This window comes from Parus major, chromosome 9 (genome assembly GCF_001522545.3).
Source record: "Parus major isolate Abel chromosome 9, Parus_major1.1, whole genome shotgun sequence".
NCBI lineage: Eukaryota > Metazoa > Chordata > Aves > Passeriformes > Paridae > Parus > Parus major.
Window position 1 is genome coordinate 188,233 of NC_031778.1, and position 24,471 is coordinate 212,703.

Sequence of the window (24,471 nt, forward strand, 5' to 3'; positions counted from 1 at the left end):
TCCCGTGCACTGAGCGTGCTCTCCGGGGCTGGCGGGGGGGGCGGCAGGGAGCGCGGCGGGAACGGAGCGGCCACTCCTGAGGGAGCGCCCCCTGGCGGGCCTGCTCAACCCGGCGGGGCAGGGGGCGGGGTGACGGCACTGACTGACAGCGAAACTCCGCTCGCGATTGGTGGAGAGGACGGGCACGGTCGTTGTGGGCGGGGCCAGCGCGGTGTTTCCGCTGCCGCCGAGGCGCGGGCGCATTTCCGGCCCTCCGCGGGTGCGGATTGGGCCGGCGCCGGGGCGGGCGGGAGCGAGCGGCGGCGGCGATGGATCTGTTCGGGGACCTGCCCGAGCCCGGCGCCGCCGCGGGTGAGGCCGCGACCCGCTCGGGCCCGCGCTGGCCGCCCGGCCCTGGCCCGCGGCCTCACCTGACGGGCTGCGGGCCCCGCCGGGCCTGCTGCAGCTCAGCCGTGGGCAGTGCGCACTGCCAGGCCGCCGCCACAGGGAGCTTGAGGGGCAAGGGGGAGGATGAGGGGACGGGTTAAAAATCGCTGGAGAAATGGCCGGGTTTGGTGGGTTTTGTGGTTTTCTTTTCCTCTGGGACTCGCTGCAGTTTAGACCGTGGTTTTGCATGTTCTGTATGAACTGCAGTTCCCTGCGGTTTGAACCATGTTGGAGCCTTTCCCCTCACTGTGCTGCTGAGGGATGTTAATGCGGGTTTAGTGGATTGCTAGCAAAAAAAAAAAAACAACCAAAAACCTGTTCTCAAGACAAAAGTTCACCTCAGCCCCGGGCAGGTGGTTATTTTGCTTGTGTAGCAGCTGCTAAAATTACTGTAAAGCTCTCCTGGTTTACCATAGCTGTGCTGGCTTGGGGATGGTCCTTTCAGAACAGTTCCCCCCAGGAGTGCCTGTTTCCTTACTCTGGCCTGGTGCCTTGCAGGGAAAGATGCCCATAAAGGGCCTCTGCTGTTTGATGATCTCCCACCATCCAGCAGTGCTGACTCAGGTACGGGTGCTCTGTTCCTGCCATTAGTTTGGTTTTCTGTCTTTTCTGCATCAGCATCTCTTTCCGATGAAATGTGTGTAAATCCTGTTCTTTGTTAGGTAGAATAAAGACAGTGGGGTTATCAGTGCTGGTATGCAGACCAGCTGCATCCTGTTTGGTTTTTTATAACCAGGGTATTATAGATGTTCCACATATATTCTATAAAACGTTCTTTAAAAATGTTCTCTGGAACAAAGGCAAAGCCTGGAATTGCATGACTAGTAACGGAAGTAGGAATTTGGTTCTCTTTGGTAAACTGACATAATTTCTTCACCTCAGGAGAGACATAGGCAAAGCATTATTCCCTGAAAGAAGCAAAAATATGTAGTTATTTTTGTCTGCTTCTTGTGCTCCAGGAAAAGAAGGCTCTTTGCTCTTCGATGGTCTCCCACCAGCCAGCAGCAGTGACCCAGGTAAAGAGCTGTGTCCCTCATCAGCCTCTGCTGAGCCACCCTTCTCTGAGAAAAGCCCATGATGTGTTGTGTTGGACGCAAAGCAAGTTAACCTGCTGCTTATTTCTCCAGTCCAGATAGGCTGACACTTGTCATGGCTGTGCCCCCATTGTTTAAATCAGGGTTCTGAATCTTAAAATTAGGCCTGTTCCCAGAAGTACATTATTGACTTTTGGGGAGCCTTGTTCTCTGAAAGCTCTCTGCTTTGGGAGGGCAAGTGCCTGGGCACAGCCACTGCCCTGGCTGCTTTTCTGCTGTAGGCATAGGCTGCCTCCTTGTTCCTTGCTGAAAATGGCTTCAAACCCAGACTGCTGCCCTGGCAAGGCTTTCTGCTTGCAGCCATGTGCTTGCTGTCACCTGGGGGGATAATTCACTGTACCCATAGGAGCCTAAATCTCCAGAAGGAAAAAGCCAGAGTTCTGACATCAGGTTTTGATTGCTAGCTTTAATTTGTAGCCTTCTTCTGAACCCTTTAAAAAAATGCACATTCAGAGTAATAAAATAAGTTTACTTGCATTGTTGTGGGTAGAGGTCATAGAGGATAATAATAATAATATTAATAATGTAGGAATGTTCCAGCCTGTAACATTAACTTCCTGAGCAATTAACTGAAAAAAAAAAAAAAAACCACAAACCAAAAAACAACAACAACCCCCCCAAAAAAACCACAACCTGATAGCTAAGGAATAAAGCATGTGGGTTGTTCAGTAATAACTGTAGTCACTTAATGCTATGTGTGTTAGCCTGCACTCCTGAGTGTGCTTTGGTATAGAAGGACTTGCTGCTGAATTTATGCAAGTAAAACAGTCCTGAAACACTTGAGCCACCTGCATTTTTGCTTTCTTTCAGCCTCCAGTGCTACTAAGCAAGTCTCATCAGCAGGGAGCCAAGAGAAAGGGCAGAAGAGAAAGTCCTTGGAGGAAGAGGAAGAGAAGAATGGCAGGGAAGAACTTGTGGAAAAGAAAGTTTGTAAAGGTTTTCAGACAGTTTGAAAACAAATGTACTCAATTTGTACTTTTGGCGTTGGGCTGAGTAAGTCCAGAACAAAGCTAAGCTTTGGTTCTTCAGTCTGCTTGCCTTTTCAGTCTCTTGTAGGAAAAAAACTGTTGCAGGGGTCTGTGGAAGCTCCTTTGAGCTTCCTGGCTTTATCTGCCTCCTTCACCTGGACCTTCTTACCGTCCCTGCTGAAGCCAGCAGGAGCTGAGCAGCAAGCACCTCAGCACTGGCAGGATAAGTGTTTCTGCTGCCAAGAGAGAGATTGGGTGTGGAACCTCTGTAAGGCTGGATCCACACCTCTTTCTTTTGCCACATCCACAGATCTCTGCTGGCTGCTAAGGATGCCAGAGTGGGGATGAGACAGGCTTGTTACATGCAGGGCCTTCGGTGCCTGCGTGCTGCGTTGCAGCTTGGGGAGTAATATGTGTTGAGGGGTACAAAGGAAAGGACATGTCCCTGGAACATCAGACCTGGATTTCCTGTCCTTAGTGCACTCTTTAAAGCTGTGCTTTACTTAATCTGCAGGTTCAGTGCCACATGCTTCCCCTGCCCACCCTCTCCCCTGCCCCTGTTTGGTAAGAGTCCTGCCTGATGGCCAGCAGTCCTGCTTAGCTACAGCTGCCTGCTGAAATGAGGGCAGGCTGCTTTTAGAGCTGCTGACCTTGGGGACCCATAAAAACCCATGTTACGAAATAAACACGTTCCTGTTACAACAGATGGTAGATGTTTTCTTGCAGGATGAGGGCTGCACTGCCAGGACAGTAGTCTGAAAGCTGAGAACTTACTGGTTTTTAGGCTGAGCTGAGGAGATGGGGGAGTTTGATTTGCGTCTGTGTGTCTGCTTTGTTCCCCTTTAGGATCAGTGGGCATTCTTGGACTGAAGGGTTATGTGGCAGAGAGAAAAGGTGAGAGAGAAGATATGCAGGATGCACATGTCATCTTAAACGATATCACTGAGGAATGCCAGCCTCTGCCCTCCCAAATGTAAGTGGGCCTCAACTGCCACAACAGCCATCCTGGGGGTGAGGGAGCTCCAGCTTGCTTCAGCTCTGCCCATGGGGTGATCCTTTTTGCTTTGAACAGCTGATGCTCCTGTCTGTCTGTCTTGGGGTGCATGGTCTGGGCTTGTTACGGGGTAAATTATTGGCTAGCTGTGTTCCCAGGCAATTCACAGGGCTACTGTGTACAAAAATCTCCCTTTGAGGGGTGCTTAGTGGATCCAGTCACTGAGTTTACAAGGACCATGAGGGCCCAATAACTCTGGATGTTGATCCTCTATTACCCAAATGTAAGTGGGTATGTAAAATTAAAATGTTCTCAAGCATCACCCTGATACTAGTACTGTCCCAAGAGGTTTGTGTTCTAAGATATCCAAGTTTTTTGTCTGTAGCATAGCTGGGACAAGCTTAGGCATGGAAGGTTCTGTAGGATTGGCTGGACTGATATCTATAGTGCTGGAGAGTTGCAGTGTCCTTGAGGTAAAGTGTTTGTCTGCTTTTATGTTGAGTTGAGGTCTGTAAACACTTTAGCCCTTCATTTTCTTGAGGAGGGGAAAATTACAAGAAAGTTCTCAGCTCAGTGCTGGAGCATGTAAACCATGTTAATGCTGAATATGTGAGCTCAGAGACCTGCTGCCTTTTGTGCCTTGGAGTGCAGGATTTTCAGTCTGGCTGACACAGGGCAGGATACTATGGAGAGGAATGTACTTGTACTCAGTCCCATTCCCTGGCAATGGCCTTTCTTAGCCTCTTTCTGCTGCTTTTTGTTCCCTCACAGCACACGAGTCTCGTACTTTGCAGTTTTTGATGGCCATGGGGGAGTCCGAGCCTCAAAATTTGCAGCACAGAATCTGCACCAAAACCTGATTAAGAAATTTCCGAAAGGTGAGAGGAGTGGAAAAAGGACAGTGGAAGGAGGACAACCATCACCTTTACTGCTTTGGCAGTGGATAAGGGAAACTGATCTGTTTGGGTGTAGTCCTACAGTACCCATCCCTTATTCCCAGAGGGCTTGTGAGATAGCTGTCTCCTGGGGAAGAGGGCTGGAAGCCTTTTTGGCAGTGCTACATCAAGTGTGAAAAATATTCCTATGGTAGAGAGATTTGTCATAAACTCTCCATATACACTACTGCAGAGATTTCTGGTAGGGTAAGCCCAGGATGTGCCCAGCTGCTCTGCAGAGTCCAAGAGATGCACTGCCTGACTGAATGTTGGATGGAGCAAAGGTACAGACTAGGATAGATCAGTTTTACTTGGAGCTTAGTTGTTGTTTTCTCTGACAGGTGAGGTAGCCAGCGTGGAGAAAACTGTGAAGAGATGCCTTCTGGACACCTTCAAACACACAGATGAAGAGTTTCTAAAGCAGGCATCCAGCCAGTAAGTGCAAATACTTTCTGTTCATTTGTATTTCTTAGTGTGCATCTCTGAGGTCTGAGCTGTGAGCAGGGCAGAGGAAACCTTCCTTATGTCATGCCTGTGCTTTGGCAAAACTCCAGAGCTCCATCCACTGTGCCAGGGTGTGACTGTGTCAGCTAAGTGCTTGCTAGAGCTAGATCATGGCATGTTCTGGTCTTACTCTATGGTAAGCAGTCTGTAGGATGGCTTAGACTGAATTGCATGTTCCTCATGAAGGAAGGAAGCCAAAGAGGTCCAAGGCCCACCTCTGTCCTTACCAGAGCATCTCGTTTGCCTTCTTTTTAAAGACTTGTCACATGCTGCCTGAGATGGGGGGTCTCTGTTGGTGGCAATCAGTGTGTGGCAGGAGGGATCTGTAGAGGCCACTAAGCTTTCTTTAGAGCTGTGCTTGCCGGGCTGGAACACATCCCTGAGGCAGCTTTTAATGCCCTGTGTTGAAAGACCTACGTCTCCCAATGTAGATTTAAATCTTGCTTTCTCCAACTCTTTAGAAAACAGAGATGTTGATGAAGAATGTCCCTCCATGGGGTAAACGCCAGCCTGTCTTGCAGCTGGGTGTGAAGTGCCAAGCTCCCTGACCTCTCAGTCTCTGCTGAACTGACACAGGGGCTGTGTGGACTAGGGAAGATGTAGATTGCATTTCAGTGCAGTCACTTTGTTACCAATCCTTTACACACATTTGGTTTGGTTTTTTTTAGTGTTATTATTTCACAGTGAACACTGCTGTCACAGGTGGAGGGATTGTTGATGCATTTGGTTCTGTGATTCCCTGAAAACTTTCAACTTTAAGTAAATTGCAAACTAGCTCAGTCTCTTAAGCATGATCAGAACAATAAGTCCAACCAGCCAAAAAGAAGATGCTTTCTTGAGTCTGTCACAATAATGTCTTTCTCAAACCAGCATCTGGTGAAAAACGTGAGTTATGGCAAAGGCATTACAAAGGATCACGAGCAATAGCTGTGAAATTAATCATGTTCATTCAGCCACACCTTCAAAGTAAGGAAAAACTGGGGGAAATAGGTCTAGAAATTAGTCTCTCAAAGCTAGTTCCAGTGAAGAATGGCATCATAGCCAGGCTTTTTTGTGGACAGGTCTAGTCTGGCAGCTGTAATCTAAGAAATGCTTCTCATTTTACCTAGACCTCTAGAGATAAAAGCTTAACTACAGGAAGTGAAATAGGAGAGTGACTGAGCCAGTGGTGGTGCTGCTGAGGTGGGGGAGGGCGCAGGGATGCTGTCATAAAAGGAAGGAAAATGTAAGCAAAAAAGAAGGCATTTCTGCTGCATAGTTGTCTGTACCTTCCTTTTGCAGCAAAGAAGAAGCTTCCCAAGGAGGAATGTGGAGTGCTTGTGATGCTATAGCTTTTGGGCAGCCATCAGGGGCTGAGCCTGTTCTGCTCACCTACAAGGTTTCCTGGGAGCTGAGTGTGAGGAAGAGTTGGTGTGGGAGTGATGGTTGGCAATATTTACACCAGCTGGGCATTGGCTGTGCATTCAGAAATCTGTAGTCTGTCTAGTTCCTCTGTCCTTGTCCAGCTTTATCACCAACCTGAGCTGCTAGCAGGCAGCTGCCGTGGGCTTGTGCTACCTGATTGTTGTGTGGTGGCACAGGACACTACTTTGACTCCCCAAGAACACTGTAACTTCTTGAGTGTTGTTTTTCCCCTTTAGTAATCTCATTTTTGTTCACTTCAGGAAGCCAGCATGGAAGGATGGCTCCACAGCTACTTGTGTCTTAGCTGTTGACAATATTCTCTACATAGCCAACCTTGGGGACAGCCGGGTAAGCAGAATGGAGACCACTGACGGGATCTTTATTCTGCCCAGAGCTTTGTGGGCTTTTTTGTTTGTTTGTTTGGGATGTCTGAGCTGTCGTGAGCTACTCAACTGTTCCTACAAAACATCTTGTTTTTGGTGGGTACAGAGTACTTCTGTGTTGTCTCCTGTGTAAAACAGAGGTGTGCAAAAGCTCTCTCTTGATGGTGCTAAATATCTCACAGTATCAAGAATATTTATGACAATCATCTGGTCCAACTGCCTGATCAATTCAGGGCAGCCCTAGACTTACACCATTTTTCAAATACCTCTTAAGCACTGACAGTCTGGGGCATCAACCACCTCTCCAGGAAGCCTGGTGCAGTATTTGATTATATGCTCTGTAAAGAAACACTTCCTAATGCGCAGCCTGAGCCTCCCCTGGCCCTGCTTTGGGTTCAGCATTCCCATGAGATCAGCACTTCCCTTTCCATGCCCCCTCCTCAGGAAGCTGCAGAGGGGGCTAAGGTTGTACCTGAGCCTCCTTCTCTCCAACCCAGACAAACCCAGAGCCCTCAGCCTCCTCCCAGGTCACTTTCCAGCCCCAGCACCAGTGTGGTTTTCCTCTTCTGGACACTCTCCAGCACCTTCCCATCACCTCTAATGCTGGAGTGCTGTGGGTGAGGCTGTCCCAGTGCTGAGCACAGCCAGACCCTCCTCTCTCCCACCCCGCTGGCCATGCTGTGTTGGGTGCCCCCAGGCTGCCATTTGCCCTCCTGGTGATGGTTCCCACTGAGCTGCTGCCAACAAGCACCCCCAGATCCTTCCAGCAAGGCTCCCCAGCCACTCCTCTCCCAGCTTGCACTCGTGCTCGGTGTTACTCCACCCTGGGCACAGAATCCAGCACTCAGTGATTCTGTGCCACTGGCACTGCCCAGTGGTGCATCTGTGCAGATCCCTCTGCAAGGCCTCTTGTCCCTCCAGAGACTCCACAGCACTCCCAGTTCGGTGTCATCAGCAAACTTGGGAATGCTGCATTCAACTCTTACATCCAGATCACTGATAAAAGTACTGAGCAGCACCTCCTGCCTAGCAATGAGCCCTGAGAAACTCCACTGGCCACCAGTCTCTGGCCTGATGTAGGACCATTCACTACAGTTTGGGGCTCTCTCTCAGGAAGATGTGCAGTTGTGTTGTTGTTTGATGACGGGCTTTTGTCAGCACAGGCGATTCTGTGTCGTTATAACGAGGAGAGTCAGAAGCACACAGCCTTAAGCCTCAGTAAGGAGCATAACCCCACCCAGTATGAGGAGCGGATGCGGATACAGAAAGCTGGGGGAAACGTCAGGTAAGTGCCTGAGGGTGTGAATGGGCTAATTTAAACCCTCTCCTGATTTTGGGCCTGAGCATTGAGGTTTACAAGTTTCCTAAGCCCAGTATGCATCCTAGTTGAGAGAACCTGTTGCTGCCTGTGGGAAGCGCAGTGGTGCCTGAGGCCTATAAGGATTCAGTTACAGGAGTTGCTTGATGGTTGGTTGATGGTTGCCAGGGGCTTAGGATGGCCAAGGCAGGACCCATGTGAAAGCCTGGCAGTGGGATACCAGCTTAGGCATGCTTAAGCTTGAGCTACAGATTTGGATCTACAGAGCTGGATTGGATTGTTGAAGAAGTTACTGCTTTCTGCACACTGTGATGCTGAACAGAACTCATTTCCTTGCAGCATGACTCCTCTCTCCTTCTCTTGTGAGAGGGGGAATGGTTTGAGAGAGCACAAAAAGCCCTCAATGTCAGTTGGTGTTGCTCCCCTGGGGTTGGCTGATGCACTGAGGCTCTCTGCATTAGGAGGGAGTTTTCTGGAGCCAAAATAAGATTATTTTAATGTTCCTGTGCAAAAAGGATTGCATGGTTGTTTTGGGAGCGGGTGCCAAACACAACAGCTGAGTCTTGTTTCCCTGGCTAGGTTCTCTCTCTTCTTTGAAGGCTGTTTCTTGATTTAGTGGCATCCTCACAAAGAGAGGATTCAGTGCAGGTGAAGTATCTTCATTCCTGTGGAGGCAAAATGTACCCAGGGTGGAGAGAGGTGGGCTCAGTTCTGTTATGCTGCCGTGTCTGGAGCACTTTGTTCCCCTTATCTCTGGGGAACGCATGCTGCTGCTTACGCTTAGCACTGATCTCTCTTTGCACATGGCAAAGAGATGGCCCCAGTGTCTGTTAGTTCCTTTCAGTCCCTGACTGCCTGGGAGCCTCTCCCACTGCTTGCAGTTCAATATTTTGGGCCCAAGAGATAAGCCACAAAGTGTGTGAGCATCAGATCTCTGTGACATGCCTTGCTTCTTGCTTTTATCTCAAATGGGGCTGCTTGGACTAGGAGATCAATGAGCTTTCTGTATTCCCAGAGGGCACAGAAGAGCCTTTTTGGGAGAAGATGCTTGATTGTTGGAAAGGTGAAGTGTGGGAAGCTGTTTCTCTAGGGAGCTCGGTTAATTAGAAAAGCTTAACAAACCAGAGCTGTTTCCTAAGGGGTGTTGTAATTTAGGTTTCACGGAACTGCTTGCTGCAATCAGTGGTTGGCCCAGAGATCAGGAGCTGAATGTGTCCTGTTTCTCACTCCTGGGAACTGCCTGCAGCTGAGCCAGTCTGTAGGGGTTGGTGTCCTCAGACAGGACACAGGAGGGGCTGCTGACTCAGACTTCTTGCCTCTGCCACTCTCCTTCTAGTGAAGAGCAGTGTACTAGACATCTTGCCAAAAAATAATCTCTATTCAAATTATGCCCCTGGGACTTCAGCTCACATATAACTTACTGCCCCAGTTTGCTAGGCTAAGCAGGACTTGAGTTAGGGCAGGGTGACACAAAACAGCCTTGAAGTCTCCTGACTTCATTTCCTCCTCCCCCTCACTTGTTTCCCAGAGCTTCACACAAACATACAGAAAGGGAAGAGACTTTGAAGAGAAGATTTAAACTTGCTGGGGAAGTGGCTTATCATTTGTACAAGCAGATGGATGCACAAAGTGTCCCCATCAGGCAGTGCAGTGAAATACACACTATTTGTGGGGAGGGCTCTGAGTGTTTCCTTTCCTTGTGCAGGGATGGAAGAGTCCTGGGAGTGCTGGAGGTTTCCCGCTCCATTGGGGATGGCCAGTACAAACGCTGTGGTGTAATCTCTGTGCCAGATATCAAACGCTGCCAACTCACACACAATGACAGGTAAAGTTTACCCTTGCATGGGGGGGTTGTCTGTCCCAGTTCTGCTCAGCAGAAGCTGCACGTTTGCTCTGCTGTGAGAGCCAAGGCACTTCAGACTGATCTCCCCCAGAATTAGAGGATGCTCGTACTGCTCACGTCTGTCTGCTTCTGTTCCTTATCAGAACAGTGAGATAATGCTGCTGCTCTGCCAAGATACTGTGAAGGCTCCTCTTGGAGGAGCCAGCCTCATAGCAATAGCATACACAGGCTTTGGATATCTTCTGTGCTTTGATTAGGTTCACAAACCAGTGTTCAAGCAGTTAAGGCTTGAGTTCTTGGGTCTCCATCCTGTCCAAGAGTTGTTTCTAGCAGCTGTAGTGCCCATAAACACCGTTGCATTCAGCTCTGATATTTGAAGATTTGAGATACTTTTCCATGATATGATTGGCAACGACAAATTGCAGTGAGCTTTTGTGTCAGTATGGCCCTGCAGACTCAGAGGTGAGAGTGTAACCCAGTACTGGTGCTTTTTCTGGGATTAGAGTTCCATATCAAGTGATCCACAAACATATTTCTAAAGATACTCTTGGGTATCAAGCACTGAAATGATGTCTTCAGAGGCATGTGCAGACTGACCACTTCTGTAGGTTGTTTGTAGTTTTCTTTGTCCTGGTGGCTCTGGTTAATACAATTCCCTGTGCAGGCAGGGAGTGCACAGCAGGCTGTCTTCCCATCCTAAGGGGGATGCTGTCCTTGCCTTGGGCTTTGTATCTCCTCAGCTTTCTGCAGCCTGTGTCAGAGTTTTTGTTGTGTCATAGGCTTTTCTTTTGAATTTGGATATTTAAATTACCGCATACCTCAGTAGTGTAGAAATTTAAAGTGATACATGAGGGATTCAGCTTTGTTTGTCTATTTCCTTGCATTAGCTGCTTCACAGGGAAAACACATGAATGGAAAGGACTCTAAGGATAGAACCAGTTCTTAGAGGAACAATGGAGCATTTGACCAGGATCATATGTGATCTTGCCAGTGTTGTGGGACAGCCAGGATGTCCTGATCTAGGTCTTACATTAGTTACCCGTCTCTTTGTCCTGTATTTTGAGTTGAGGAATGAATGGTAGGTCTCAAGGGATTTTCAGATGAGCTTTTATGGCATCTTCCCTTTGGATCCGAGCATGGATGTTCATAAAATAGATTGGAGGGATTTGCAAGCTGGGAATCCAAAAATTCAGCCTTGGAACGTGTCTTCACTTGATTTGCAGGTTCATTCTGATAGCGTGTGATGGCCTCTTTAAAGTCTTTTCACCAGAAGAAGCTGTGAACTTCATTGTGTCCTGCCTGGAGGTGAGGAGAAGGCGGCATGGGGGCTGGGTTTGTCAGTTTGTCAGTGCAGAGGGCATGGGATGACTCCTGCCAGAGTATCCTCCCTTAGTCCCTAGGTTGTCTGTGTTTGTTTTGCTTTCCAGTGCTTGGAAAATACAATGTACCTACCTTGGCTGGGAGCAATCAAATTCCTTTGTCCCAACAGGATAAGAATATCCAGATGAGAGAAGGGAAGCTGGAAGCAGATGCTCGCTATGAGGCTGCCTGTAACAGACTGGCCAACAAGGCAGTGCAGCGAGGCTCAGCCGACAACGTCACGGTCATGGTGGTCCGGATAGAGCACTGAGGGATGAGGTGTGCTGGATGGAAGGAAGGGGAGAGGTCTGTGTGCATGCATGTGTGGCTGGGAGAGGGTGGGTCCTGCTGGATGCTCTTCAGTGTAAATAAAGATGGGTTTTTTTCTAAGAGGTTTAGCTCACTTAGCTGGTAGGGTTGAATGTCTTTGCAAATGCAGTAAATTCATTTGGCAGGGGTGCTAGCAAGAAGCATTTGGAGGCATGAGCCCTGCCAGCTATTTGAAATGGGACAGTTCTGCTGTCAATATCCTTGAGCTTTGTGCAAGACCCTGGGAGAGTCCAGAGTTCCAGGACTCAATGGGAGCTCCAATGGCTGTACCATACAGACTGCGAGGTACTCTAGGCCATCAGCTTGGGATGTGGCATGGGCTGTCCTCTTCACACTTTTAGTAGTGTGTAGGAAGTAGGAAATCTTTTGAGGTTGCCTGCAGCTGAGGGGCACAAACACAGCTTCCAGAGCAGCAGCATGCCTGGCCCGTGCTTGCAGAACATCTTGGAGTTTTACCACAATGTTGGTATGGAAAAAAGGGCCGGAGTTTGCTCATAATGCTTTTTGGAAAAAGTGTTTTCACCAAACGGACTGGCCAGGCAGCTGAGCTGGAGGCAGGCTCTGTGCTTGTCTGTGCTATCTGAGGAGAAGGCCTTGCAGGTTTTAGGTACTAATAAGTGTCTGGTGTCTCATCCTCAGTGCCTCTACCAGCTGCTGCTGCAGTCAGTGTGCTGTTTTCCAGAGAAAATTTGGCTGAGGACCAAGTGACAGAATGAAAGCTAAATGGACTGGGCTATCTAAGCACTTAAGTTTCCAATTTCCCACCCTGTGTATGAGGGGGGCAGGGAGTGAGGTGAGCTGAGGGCTCTGCACTGTGGTTGTCTCCTTGTTCTGATGAGGCACAGCTATGGTCCCAGGGGAAGGGGGCAGGGGCAGGGTGGTGCCTGCTGTTTTGTGCATAGCCCTGTGCAGAGCTGCGAGGCTTCCTTGGCTCCTTTCTGTGTTCTGTATCCCTGGAACTCTGGGAGATGGTCCCAGCTCCTGGGCTGTTTGCTGGAGCACACAATGGCTGTCCTGTTTGGGACAGGTGGCCTGACCATCCTACTTCTATTTCTGCTCCAGGAGTAGTCAGCTACACTTCATGGCCTTAGTTTGAGGGTGCACACTGACTCTCAGCAGAGGGCTAAGGAAGGAAGTGGCCCTCTTGGCATAAATTTTGGGTAACACTTGTCCTCTGCCAGCTTATTCTGCTTGCAGCCATTCCTGTGTACTGTGATGTAAGGTTGCACTGCAGGATGAGCTGAGAGGGAGTGCCTTTGTAAGCAGCATACTCCTGTTTCTACTCTTGAAAGGCAAATTTGGAGCGCCCAGACAGAGTAGTGTGGAGTTGCTTCTGTTTCTGGCAAAAGAAACCCTGATGGAAAATTTCAGAAAGGTAATTTGCTTTCTCTTCTAAGCTCCCCCTTTTTCTACCTCTTATACTGTGCCATGCTGCAAGAGCTGAGCCATGCTCACAGCTCAGGAGCTCCTTCCAGGGGGCCACTCTGAATTCCAGTGCAAGAGCTGCTGAGGGGAATGTTAGCTTATCCTTCTCTGACTGCTTTCCCTCCCCCTCCCTCCTCTTGCAACACTGCTTTTCTGCCTTTTAGAAAAAGTTCTGAAAGCACAGCTCCAGCTAGGATGGAATATGCAAATGTTATGGTATAGTTAATTACCATAAAATGACCATTTTTCATGGCAAAGGGGAAAAGGACGGAGCAGGTCTTACCATGCTTGGGAGTAGACAGACAGGTAGAAAAGCAGGCTCAGCCCCAGCTTTAGCAGAAGTAAAAGAAACCATTTAATTTCATGGTAAGACAGGGTCTGCAGGAGGTTTCCTGAAAAGGCACTCTCCTTGCCTCAGTGCTCAGCAGCATCCTGCTACTGAGGAGAGCTCCAGGACCACTTCAGGGTGGTGTCACGATCCACAAGGTGGGATTCGTGATGTGGTTCTTTTATTTGATCTTAGAGTACAAAAGGTTATCAGCACACTAGGGACTCAAACAGCAAAACACACTTTATTGAGTGCTCATCAGCACTAATATGTGATAAAGGGAAAAGAAGAGAAAGCAAAGTATAGGAAAAAGAGAGTAAGGGGGATTATAGCTACCAATGCCGAAGTCCTTTCAGCCGACTGTTGACACAGAGTCTTCTGTTTCCCTCGGAGAAAGTAACTTAGTCACTTTTATAGTCTGTTTCAAAAGCAAGGGGCAGTTGGCCAAGAGGGGAGTTTCACAGGCCATTGTGATAAGACCCATTGCTCTGTGAAGCAGGTGTGAGGTACAGAACAGGCTGCTCCTCCCCAGTCCCTGCTCAGCAGCAGGAACAAGGCAGCCCAGCAAACACCTGCAAACAATCACAAGTGTGTAGGTGGAGCACACCTTCAAACAGTCACTTAGCAAGCATCTACCTCAACCAGGCCAGAACCCCTGCACAAAAGTCCCCTGGGGTCTTCAGAGTCTCTGTTCTTGTGATGGTCCTGAGGCAAATGAGGGAATCTTGGGATAGTCTCTTACAGGTGAACCATGCACAAGTGCTCTGCAGGCAGTTCTCTCCCTTGGGGCTGACAGAGGTTCTGTCCCCTTCCCATACTTTAATTACCCTTTGAGTACCTCTGTCTTAATTAGCTTTTTCAGTTTTGTGATCAAGCACACTGGACTCTTGGTATCTCACCTGCACAGGACAGCTCACAGCTGGGCAAGTCCTGCTTCCAGACACTTCTCTACCTTCTTAGGTGTGGGTAGTAGGAAGGGAGGCAGCTGATCAGAGCAAGGCTCATTGTGTGTGGGGACTGGGAGGTGCTACCATGGCCAAGTTCTGCAGCTGGGCAGGAGCTGTGCCAGGAGACTGCTGTCCACCTGATCAGCTCAGGTGATGAGGCATGGGAAGGGGGGGGTGAAGCACAACATTGCTCTCAGAGACAAGTTCTCTTTGCTTTGGGAGAAGTTAGCATTGAGTCAGCATCCCCCTCCTCCCCAGACCCAAACACCCCTACCCATAAACTGCTGCATTAACAGCTCCTTCAGCAGGCTCCTCAAGGAGATGCAGCCCTGGAGATGGGCAGGCAGGGCCTGGGACATCCCTGGGAGAAGGTGGGGCTGGGTACAGCTCAGGCTATCTTGCAGTGCTGCTGGCACGACTTAGGCAGTGCTACTAGGAAATCAAACGCTCGGCTTTCCTGGTGCTTCTCCTGCAGCCCTGGCGTGGTCACGTAGGGCTGTGCCCATCCTCAGCTCAGGCAGCTATCACAGCCAGAGCAAAGAGTGTATCTGCTGTCCACAGCCTGGGCCCTGTGCCACAGGCAGGGAGTGCCTGCTGTGGAGAGTCACAGGACAAGAATTTGCTTTAATCGAATGTGCAGCATTATTGGGACTTTGCTTTGATGATTAGTGCAAAGGATGTCTGCTCCTGCCAGCAAACCTTCACTGCTCATAGCCTGCAGGACAGCTAAAGCAATAGATAATGATAGATAATAATCTGGCTTGGGCTGCTGAGACTAAGTGTGGGCAGGGAATTCCAGTAAGGGCTTTTGTGGATGTGTGGGGCTTCTTACAGGCACAGTGGGAGCTGAGCCCTAGGGACAAGGCAACCATCTGCTGCCACTGTCAGTAGTGTTTTCCAAGATAAACTTTTAGGCCTAGCCTTTAGATAAAAGTGAATGCATTTATGTCCTAGTCAGGCTGCTTTATTATTATCACCATCTTCTTCATGATCTTTTGTCCATCTCTGGCTGGTTCTGCAGCACAAGCAATATCAGACCAGACTGCAGCTTCCTGCATGAGCAAATGTTCTTCCTTAGGCTTGGTGCTGAGCAGGGGAGACACCATGGTGGCTGGCAGAGGTTCAGCGTGGTGCCTCTTCACACTCCCAGCAGAACAGCACTGAAATCGGAGCCACTTTGAACTGTGAGGGGAAAGCCTGCCGAGTTGTCCACTAAAACAGAGGCATACTGCCCAGCCTGGGGGGAGAGAGGGATCAGCAGGGCCAGGACACCTCCCCTGGGCACCAGAGCCAAGGAGAGAGCTGTCCCCTGCACACAGGAAGCAAGAGCTGGAGGAGCTGCCCCTACCCTTCCTTCTGGGACAAGAGCGGCACAGGGCCTTTAGGGGCAGCCCAGCCATGGTCTGTGCCATAGTGCCCTAGCAGAGCTCTGCCCTGTGACTGCCTTTGGGGCTTGGAGGTCACCTGAGAAGCAGAGCTGATGCCCAGCCCATGGAAGGCACCTTCCTGCCCAGCGCTGTCACCAGTGGGGCTGGCAGCACTAACCTGCAGGTAAAGGGTGCCCGTGACAGAGATGGTGAACAGGTCCCCACTGTTCCCCAGCTGGGATACGGTCTCCAGATTGCTGCAGAAGAGGGACAGTAGTGGTGGGGGGAGCAGGCCCCTCCTTTACCAGGGATGCTGGACTCCTTCCCTCCTCCCTGCCCAGGGTTCCTGGCCTTGCTGTGCCATACCTGTTGTGCTGGCAGCGGGACTGCACACAGATCAGCACCCGCAGGCGGCTCCCTCGGCATCCCTGGCCCTTCCTCTGCGGCTCCCTGTGTGCTGTGACAGAGCAGGGGGTGACAGCCATCCCAGCCTGCCCTGGCAGGGCCATGGCCTGGCTGAGGGCTCACCGATGTGCAGCGTGCTGGTGAAGGCGTAGTACCCTGCAATCGGGGCCTGGTACTGCCCACTGGTCAGGTTCAGCCCCGGACCACGGTGGAACCTCCCCTCCCTCTCTGGCTGGAAGAGGGAATGGCTGGAGTTAGAGGAGTCCCTGTGCCAGGGTAGGTGCCCCTGCACACAGGGAAAAGGGGCAGGCTGGGCGCTTACAATGTAGAACAACCCCAGCTCCTGCCACATCTTCTGCTCCACAGTGATGTCTTCACGCGTTTGGCAATGGAAGGCTGCTTCCACACGGTGCTGGACTCCGCCCCGGAGCCTGCCTTTGCTGCTTTCCTCCTCCTTGCGCCCTTCCCCAGCTGTCCTGCACAGCTTTGCCATGCCTGACCCCAAACCCCACCGGAGTCTGACGTTAGGAAGGGAACCTTCACCTTCCCCAACTCTGCTGCCCAGCCCTGCTTTGCCTTGCCCTGCTGTCCCCCACAGCTCCCACCCTGGCTCCCCCGCCCCGGTACCTCTGAGCAGGAGCTGCAGCTCCCTCAGCAGCTCCTCCGGCATCCTGGGGGAGGCCGGGGCAGCCGAGGTTGGTTTTTCCGGAGCGCCGGCGCCCGCTGGGGCCGTGCGAGCCCCGCTCCGGCCGCGGCCCCGCTCGCCGCTTCCCGGCCCGGGGCTCCCGGCCAGCAGCATCCACGCCTGCCGGGGATCCACGGGGGCAGCTCCGGGCCCCGCACGGCCCGCGGCTGTTCCCGGAGCCGGCGGCCGCTCCCGGGCTGCTCGCGGGGGTTCGGTGCCCGTGCCGGTGGCGCAGAGGAGCGCCAGGCACAGCTCCGGCAGCCGCATCCCGCCGCTCCCGGCCCCGCCTCGCTGCCGGGCTCTGCCCTCGGCTCCCGGGGACCTCCCTGCGGGTAAAACCTCGCGTGGGCCGCGGGGAGCAGCGCCCCTGGGACCGGAGCCGCCCACCCAGCCCTGGGGCTCCTCAGCGCGGCGTGTTTTTAAACGCTTCGAAAATCTTTAGAGTTTTGGAGGGGGAAAAAGGTTTTTAAAAAAACACAAAGGAAAAGGAGAGAGCGTTAACCAAAGCGTGTTTATAAGGAAAAGCCTTTTCCCTGCATTAGTGGGGGAGAACATGCTCCTGATGCCCCAGCCAGCCAGCCTGGCACTGGGCTTTCCACCCCTCACTCGCCAATCTGCCGGAACAGGCAGCACAAAAAGGGGAGCATGGCTGCATAGGGTGACGGGCATCACTGAGGCTCCCCTACCACCCATGGTCACTCTGGAAAGGTTCTGTCCACTTGGAGGTGTCCATGAAGATGGAGGAGGAGCTGTGGAAGAGCCAGAGACAGGGCAGGGAGCCCTCGCACGTCCAGAGGTCCTTGGTGCAGTCGTACACCTCCATTTCTACCCGGTAGTCTCCATCCATGCCCTTCCAGTGGCCACCGGTGACAAAGAGCCTGTCACCCACTGCCACCATCCCACCGTTCTCATGAAGTGTGTGCAGGAGTTGCACCTGTGTGAGGGACAGGGTGAGATGTGCAGGGATTCCTTGGTGACCTCCTACTCCTACCACAGATGACAGTGACGTGTCTACCCCATCTTCTGTGAGGTTTAAGGGCTTCTGGTGCCTCACACATGTGATGGGGAGAAACGGAGGAAGAAATGGGGCAGCCTCAGCTCTGCAGGTGTTAATAGAGCCAAGGGATGAGTGGGTAGGAGGGAGAGTGCTGGCACTGAGGGGAAGCAGCTGGGAACACCATCCCCATGTCCCTGGGAGACTGATCGTGCCTGATCCCACATCCCACCTTCTGCCAGATGTTGGCCTCTGGATTGTACACATGGACCTTCTTGGTGTTATCCCCGATGAGGTAGATGAGCCCACGAAGGGTGGCACAGCGTGGGGCTGACAGGTACTTGGGAATGAAGGGAGATGTGATCACACTCCACAGATCTGCAAGGAGCTGTCATTAGCAGTGCATCCCACCCTTGGCTCTCGATGCAGCTGCCAGTTGCTGAAAAAAGCATTGCTATTTCAGGGGGAATTTGAAAGGGAGGAGGCAGACCACGCAGGCAGACTGGCACCCACAGTCCCCATCCCAGTGGAAGGTCATGCATAAAAAGTAGTGGGGGGTGGGGACATGGTTTGTAGCCGCTCTGTGGGATGGGAAAGAGTCCACTTGAGGAGGTGGCATTGTCACAGGACGTCAGCAGCCTCCCCCACCCCACTGCCTCAGAGATTCCACTGCACTGAACCTCAGGCCAGGGCTGTCAGACATCTGTGACTCGAGTTCATGCTGCTAACAGCCACGCTCCTGGGGCTCCACAGCCAGCACCACACCCTGCCAGCACCTGCTCACATCCCACAGGCCCATGCCTGGCAGTCTGGGGGGGGTCACCTGCCTGGGGATCCCCCTCAGCCCCTCTCCCAGGGACAGCACTGGCGGGGTGTGGCAGCAGGCTCAGCTCTCACCTTGAACGGGGTTGTAGCACTGCAGAGTGAGTGCGTTGTACTTGACGGCGCAGGAACCCACCAGGTAGAGCTTGCCCAAGCAGCTGGCAGCTGCAAAATTGCTCACGTACTTGAGGGCTGGGCTGATGGCACACCAGCTCTTGTTGTACGGGTCATAGCGCTCCACCTCCACCACATCCACTGTTGTCCCTGCAGGGTGACAGGACACTGCAGCCACCCTGCTGCTCTCATGGACCCCCACCCTAGCAACACCCACAGGGTTTTTGCAGCCTTACCCCCGATGACGTAGATCTCACCATTGAGGACGGCGCTGGTGTGGTTTGTCCGGGCTCTCAGCATGGAAGCGATGGGTTTCCAGACACCATCCCTGGGGCAGAAGCACCAGGCCTGCGTTGTTGACCACGTGTCATTCTGGGACCCTCGGGAGCCACCTAGAGACAGACGGGTCAGGTGGCCACCGTCTCCAAGGGCAGCTGTCCCTGGGTATTCCTTGCCAGTGGCCAGATTTGCCCAAGTAGAGAGTAAGGAGAGGATTTTGCTCAGAGAGGAGCCTCTGGGCCCCGCATCTGTGCTTCGTGCTCATGTCATTGTCCTCTGTCCTCCATCCCTGCTCCTCGAAGCCCCCACCCTGCACCAGCAGCCCTGGCACTGACCTGTGACGTACACATCGTTGTTCAGAGCCACCAGGGAAAAGCCCCATTTGTTGTAGTCAGGGAAGTCAGGCAGAGCCATCCATTGCCCTGAAATCCAGCAGAGCCAAGCAATGACCCCACAGCCAGCCATGGCACTTTCCAAGCCACCCCTGTTTCCACCCATCCAAACCCAACCAGTGTCTCTCTAAACTGACACTTAGTTTGGCAAGAGATGGCTTTGGGGTAGACAGATGGTTAATTAGCATAAATGGAGGTGGAGGAAATGGGGGGCACTTACTGCTTTTGGGGTTGTAGAAGGCAAAGTTTCTGGTGGCAGACGGCATTTCCAGCCCCCTCTCCTCATCCTCACCATCCTCCAGCACACGGCCACCAACCACCACCAGCACCTCTTCTAGCTTCTGTGGTGGGCTTGGGGGGTTCTTCAGGGCACCGGTGCCACTCTGCCCCTGACGAAGAGGCCGGGGAGGGGCATCAGGCTCCTCCTTCCCAGCTCAGGGAGTGGCATTTAGGGGAAGGGGGTACCCACCATGGTGCGGGATCGGGCAATGAGGCCCTTGCTGGCATCTGAGTCACGAACAAGAGGCTCAGTGGCAAGGAGGTTCTGCAGGTACTGGTCAGGCAGCGAGACAAGGTGGGTCAGCTCCAGCAGCTCCGGCAGGAACTGGGCTCGGGATCCTGGGTCGTGGCGCACCCAGCGCAGGACAGCCTCAACCAGGCTCCGCTCCTCCTGCACCTGCAGCTGGTCATTGGAGAGGTAGACAGCTAACCTCTCCTTGGAGAGCTGGAGGAACTCCTCCTGAAGAGAGACGGCTTCAAAGTTCTCCTGCAAGAAAGACCAGGCCTTGGAGGAGACCTCAGGGCAGCCGTGGCTCTCACCAAACTCACAGATACCTAGGCAGTTGCTGGCATCCATCTGCTGCCGGAGGTAGCGGCTGCAAACTTTCTGGATAGCAGGGAAGTGGAGCTGGCTGGAGGTTCGCATCAGCCCCTCCACGTTGCCCTGGTTGATGGTGACCTTCCCCGTGTAGGCAAAATCAAGCAGCATCTCCAGGGCACTGGGGTCGACTTCCTTTAGCTCCACCCGTGCTGCGATGCTCTCAGCAAAGTCACCAGAGAACATAGCATAGAAGTAGTGGCTGCAGAGGGCCAGGATGCCTCGGTGGCAGGGAAACTCCCGCCCGCCCGCCACCAGCGTCACGTCGGCCAGTTTGGGGTTGGTGCGGAACTGCTGCAGCCCCTCCAGCACGCCCTGGGCGTGCGAAGGCAGGCAGAAGTCAAAGTCGTCCATGTTCCTCACCATGGTGCCGGGGACGGCCGTGGGGCCTGACGGGCGGGCAATGCCCAAGCAGCGGGAGGCGAGGGTGGCCCTGCTAGGAAAAGGCGACCGTGTCTCCCTCTCCCCCTGCCGCGACACCCTCCCCCCTGCCCAGTGCCCGAGTCACGGACAGCAGCGACGGCACAAGCGCTTCCCACAGCCCCCCCCTCCCCCGGTGGCGGCGTTTTCTCCTCACCACGCTACAGCTGCCCTGTCGGGACGGCCACCGGCCTTTTGGGGATGATTTTCGGGGTGATTTGGGGCGGTCGCTCCCGCTGTCAGCAGTGCTCCCCAGCCCGGCGGGCGGGGAGGGAGCGCGGTCCCGGCGCTGCGCAGGGACACGCCGCTCCACACGGGATCAGCCGGGACCAGGGGCCCTCGCTATTTTTAGGCGGCACCTGGACACTGCTCCCCCCTCTTAAAGGCACCGCACGGGCAGAGCTCTCGCCGCCGTCCATCCTCGTCGTTGTCCCATCCCGCAACGCCGCTGCCTTTAGGAAAGCCCTCCCCTCGCGGAGGGGTCGGGTGGGCAGCGAGCCTGGAAGGACAACTCGCACAGGACCCTCCCTCCACCCCATCGGCAGCAGGGGGTCCCCACGATGCCCTCCTCACTCGTCCGGCTCTCAGTGTCGGAGCCGCTATAAATAAGGTCCTTATCTCACTCCGCCGCAGCCGTAAACACGCGGCGGCAGCCGAGGATTGAAACGCTCGCCCTGGGAAAGGGGGAGCCGGGGAGCTGAGGCGGCCGGCCCATCTTAGCAGCTTTCTTCACCGTCCCGGAAAGCCTCGCTCAGCTGGGACAGAACCGAGAAGGTTTTTATTGCAGCCCGCGGCCTCCGAAGCCCCTCGGCATCACTCCTCCAGGCTGAAGATCTCGGCCTCCTTCTCCTTCCAAAAGGCGAAGCTGCGATCGATGTAGCGACAAATCTCGTCCCCCTCCTCCCCGGGCTGTCCCGGCCGCTGGGCCGGGCTGTGCGATCTCCCGAAGTACCGTGCCTTGATGTCCTCGAAGCCGTCGCGCCAGCCGCGCCGCCCGGCCGCGATCTCGTCGATGACGGCGCGGTGGAAGGCCCGCACCGCCCGCCAGCCGTGCCGGCCCAGCTGCTCAAACACCTCGAAACAGAGCAGGTGGCGGCCTCGGCGCTCCTCGGGGGACAGGTCCTGCTCCAAGATGCGGAAATAGCCCAGCATGAAGAGCTCCAGCGACAGGCTCTCGTACGCGGCCGGGCCGCCCCCCGCCGCCGACACGAACTGCTCCGGGGAGAGCAGGGTGCGGGCGGGGGGCGGCGGCGGGGGGCGGCGGGAGGCGGCATCTCGCCAGCCGTTCAGGAGCCGCTGGATGGCCGCTCTCTGCCGCGCCAGGCGTGCGGCCGCCCGGGCCCCGCTCCCCGCCGTCTCCCGAGGCTCCCCGCCGGCGGGCCGTAGGGGCGCGTAAGCGGAGCGTTTCCAGTGGCTCAGGAAGAGCATCACGATCCGCTCCTTCCTCAAGCTGCCCCACTCCGGCCCCAGCCCCTTCCCCTGCGGCGGGAAGCCGCCGCCGCCGTCGGAAAACGCCTCCTCGCAGCTGATGCCCGAGTCGCTGGCGGCCTCCGCCTCGCCGCCCCCGGCCGGGGCGCTCCCCGCCGCCCCCCAGGCGGGCTCGAAGGCGCCGCGCAGGCTGCGGACGCAGACCCCACACTGCCGGATCTCCCTCTGCGCCAGGCTGCCCCCCGGCTCCCGGGGATGTCCGGCGGCGGCGGGGAGAGCCGGGGTAGCGGCGGGCGCGGCGACGGCAGCGGAGGGAGCCCGCAGCCCCTCGGCGTTGCCCAGCAGCGCGGCCAGGCTATTGACGGCGCCGGCCAGGCGGCCGCACCAGAGGGGCAGCGGCAGCCCCGGAGCAGGCGGGGGGCTGCGGACGGAGATGTTGAGCAGCGGGGCGGGCAAGAGGGCGCGTAGCTCCCGCACCAGGCGGCGCAGCTCGCTCTGGTACACCTCGCCACGCCGCCGCAGCCGCAGGCTCTCCACTGCCCTCTCCAACTGATGCAGATCCGCCTCGGTCAGCAGCTCCCCGAACGGGCCCAGCACGGCTTGGTGGGAGGGCGAGAAGCTCCAGGAGGCTGCATCCTGCGGAGAGAGGCGGTCAGCGACTTCCCAGAGCTCGCACCCCCTCTGCTTCCCGTGCCCCTCGTACCTGCTCTCCCGCTGGGTCCTCGTCCCCCAGTCTGGCCCGCAGCCGCCGCACCATCACTTGCCGCTTCCACTCGGGGATGAGCCGGCCCCGCTCATCGTGTGTGGGTACCAGGGATTCCGCGTCTGCCTCCGCGGGGTCCGGCCCGGGGGTCCTGGCCGTCCCAGGCACCCCGTCCTGTGTGGACAGAGTCATGGGGGGCTCGAAAGGGTGCGGCCGCCGAGGGGACGAGCCGGGGGCCGCGGGCCGAGCCAGCGACCTACCGGGTGGGCGAGGAAGGGCGCCGGGATCCTGGCCCGCTGCGAGGGCTTGCGGAGCTTCAGCTCCGCCGGCACCGACCTGCCGGGCTCCATCCCCTGCCGGGCCGGGCGGCTGCTGGGGGCAGAGGCGGGGGCCTCCTCCTGGGGAGGGCAGCAAGGGGAGGTAGGCCCAAACACCTCCAGGACCGCCCCCCCAGCGGAGGGGTGACCCGACACATCACCCTGGACCTTGGGGAGAACCCTCCTCGGGGGACAGCCACGGTGGATCTGATTCCTTCAGAGGAAGGGACAGAGCTCAGGAATCCCTGCTGCCCGCTATCCCTCTGCAGACAAGGACTGAGCCCCGTGGCCACCAGCCCTTCTCCGGGCATCCCAAGCCCCCAGCCCGTCCCTCTCCCTGGGGTGAAAGACTGGCATTCCTCGGGGATGGGGGTGCCTGCTGCCCCAGCCCCAGTGGGGTCTTACCTGCCGCTGAAGTTAGGGGGCCAGGTCCTGTCGTGCCCTGCTCGGGGAACACAAAGGAGGTGTGGCTGCACCCCCAAAGCCCCTGTATGGGAAGCAAGGAGCAATACAGGGCAGGAGGGGAGGTTGGAGTGGTTAGGCAGCCCTGGAGAACACAGGGGCCAGGGCTGTGGTGCTGGGCCAGGGCACAGATGCATTGAGCATTGTATTAATAATTGATGGGGCATCAAGTGGCAGCACCAGGGCTCAGTGTGTGGAACTGGTGCCATTCCTGGAGATAGTGGCTTGGTGACTTGGCTGCAAGCCTTGTCCTGCTCTTGGGACCAATGGAGAATGGCCAAGGCTGGTCATGGCCCCAGGCCAGGTGCTGGGAACATAAGAAGTGTCTGGCACAGAGGCACTGAGGGCAGGCTCTGGCAGTGGGGGATGTTCAGCAGAGGGTTCTGCTGCACTGCTGCCTGAGCATCAGTTACTGGCATTCAGCCACACTTGTGTTCTTTCCCTCCACCACCATCCATTATATATGGCTAGGATGGACTCACGGGGCTCACTTACATGTGAGAAATTCAATCGAGGGGCTGGAATAAAATTAAGAAGCAACAGATCTAAGCCTATAAACACCAATTAGCTGGTGAGGATCCATTACAGAGTCAGCCTCTCAAGCCTCCCTGGCTCCAGTGCAGGCTGACACCCAGCCCTAATGGGGAGGATGAACTTCTGCTGCCCAGCAATAGAGGCACAGCACAAGTGCCAGTTATGCTTTGCTGTAGGATGGGGGAATTTGCTGGAATTGCTGAAATCTTTGGCAGAGTGTTGTGGCAGGGCTGTGTCCCCCAGCCTGGAGGGCTTCTCCTAGGATTGCAGCTCTCCACAGTGCAAGAGTGTGCAGGAGCATGAGAGTAGAGGAGGTTCTGCTCTAAACCTCCATCTCTGCCTCTTTTCTCACCCTGCTCCTCAGGAAAGCAGGCACTGGCCCCTTCGGGATCTGCTCAGAGTCTCAGGGGACTC

The 24,471-nt window shown here is 54.6% G+C and overlaps 4 protein-coding genes across 8 annotated transcripts in view; 1 reads left to right on the forward strand and 3 right to left on the reverse strand.

Annotated features, from left to right (window-relative positions):
- The first annotated feature begins 224 nt into the window (after window positions 1-224).
- ILKAP (ILK associated serine/threonine phosphatase) lies at window positions 225-11,620 on the forward strand. Of its 3 annotated transcripts, XM_015637235.3 has the most exons (12): window positions 226-351; window positions 925-990; window positions 1,386-1,442; window positions 2,331-2,456; window positions 3,335-3,461; window positions 4,254-4,360; window positions 4,759-4,852; window positions 6,586-6,673; window positions 7,872-7,993; window positions 9,732-9,851; window positions 11,093-11,174; window positions 11,359-11,620. In XM_015637235.3, exons 1-12 carry the CDS (start codon window positions 309-311, stop codon window positions 11,497-11,499), a joined length of 1,173 nt encoding a protein of 390 aa, XP_015492721.1. In that variant the 5' UTR covers window positions 226-308; the 3' UTR covers window positions 11,500-11,620. The 3 variants fall into 3 exon arrangements, with proteins under 3 accessions (XP_033372581.1, XP_015492721.1, XP_015492722.1); XM_033516690.1 differs by lacking the exon at window positions 9,732-9,851 and having other exon boundaries at window positions 225-351; window positions 11,359-11,618; XM_015637236.3 differs by lacking the exon at window positions 925-990 and having other exon boundaries at window positions 251-351.
- Window positions 11,621-13,536: 1,916 nt separating this feature from the next.
- On the reverse strand, window positions 13,537-17,025 carry LOC107208661 (erythroferrone). The gene is made up of 6 exons (XM_015637238.3): window positions 16,658-17,025; window positions 16,353-16,525; window positions 16,154-16,262; window positions 15,992-16,082; window positions 15,804-15,882; window positions 13,537-15,418 (listed from the first exon to the last, which is right to left on the reverse strand). Exons 1-6 carry the CDS (start codon window positions 16,980-16,982, stop codon window positions 15,209-15,211), a joined length of 987 nt encoding a protein of 328 aa, XP_015492724.1. The 5' UTR covers window positions 16,983-17,025; the 3' UTR covers window positions 13,537-15,208.
- A 182-nt stretch (window positions 17,026-17,207) lies between these two features.
- On the reverse strand, window positions 17,208-21,069 carry KLHL30 (kelch like family member 30). Of its 3 annotated transcripts, none has more exons than XM_015637231.2 (8): window positions 20,771-21,069; window positions 19,786-20,629; window positions 19,537-19,705; window positions 19,260-19,346; window positions 18,882-19,037; window positions 18,607-18,795; window positions 17,942-18,087; window positions 17,208-17,649 (listed from the first exon to the last, which is right to left on the reverse strand). In XM_015637231.2, the coding sequence occupies exons 2-8, from the start codon at window positions 20,557-20,559 to the stop codon at window positions 17,398-17,400; spliced, it is 1,773 nt and encodes a 590-aa protein (XP_015492717.1). In that variant the 5' UTR covers window positions 20,560-20,629; window positions 20,771-21,069; the 3' UTR covers window positions 17,208-17,397. The 3 variants fall into 3 exon arrangements, with proteins under 3 accessions (XP_015492717.1, XP_018863358.1, XP_015492718.1); XM_019007813.2 differs by having other exon boundaries at window positions 17,942-18,148; window positions 19,786-20,626; window positions 20,771-20,983; XM_015637232.2 differs by having other exon boundaries at window positions 19,786-20,626; window positions 20,771-20,982.
- A 37-nt stretch (window positions 21,070-21,106) lies between these two features.
- ESPNL (espin like) overlaps window positions 21,107-24,471 on the reverse strand; it is a 4,366-nt gene continuing 1,001 nt past the window's right edge. The window contains exons 2-4 of the mRNA XM_033516744.1: window positions 23,005-23,142; window positions 22,718-22,918; window positions 21,107-22,677 (exon numbers count right to left, since the gene is read on the reverse strand). Coding sequence (XP_033372635.1) covers window positions 21,427-22,677; window positions 22,718-22,918; window positions 23,005-23,142 — 1,590 coding nt within the window. The 3' untranslated portion in view covers window positions 21,107-21,426. The remainder of the gene's footprint in view (window positions 22,678-22,717; window positions 22,919-23,004; window positions 23,143-24,471) is intronic.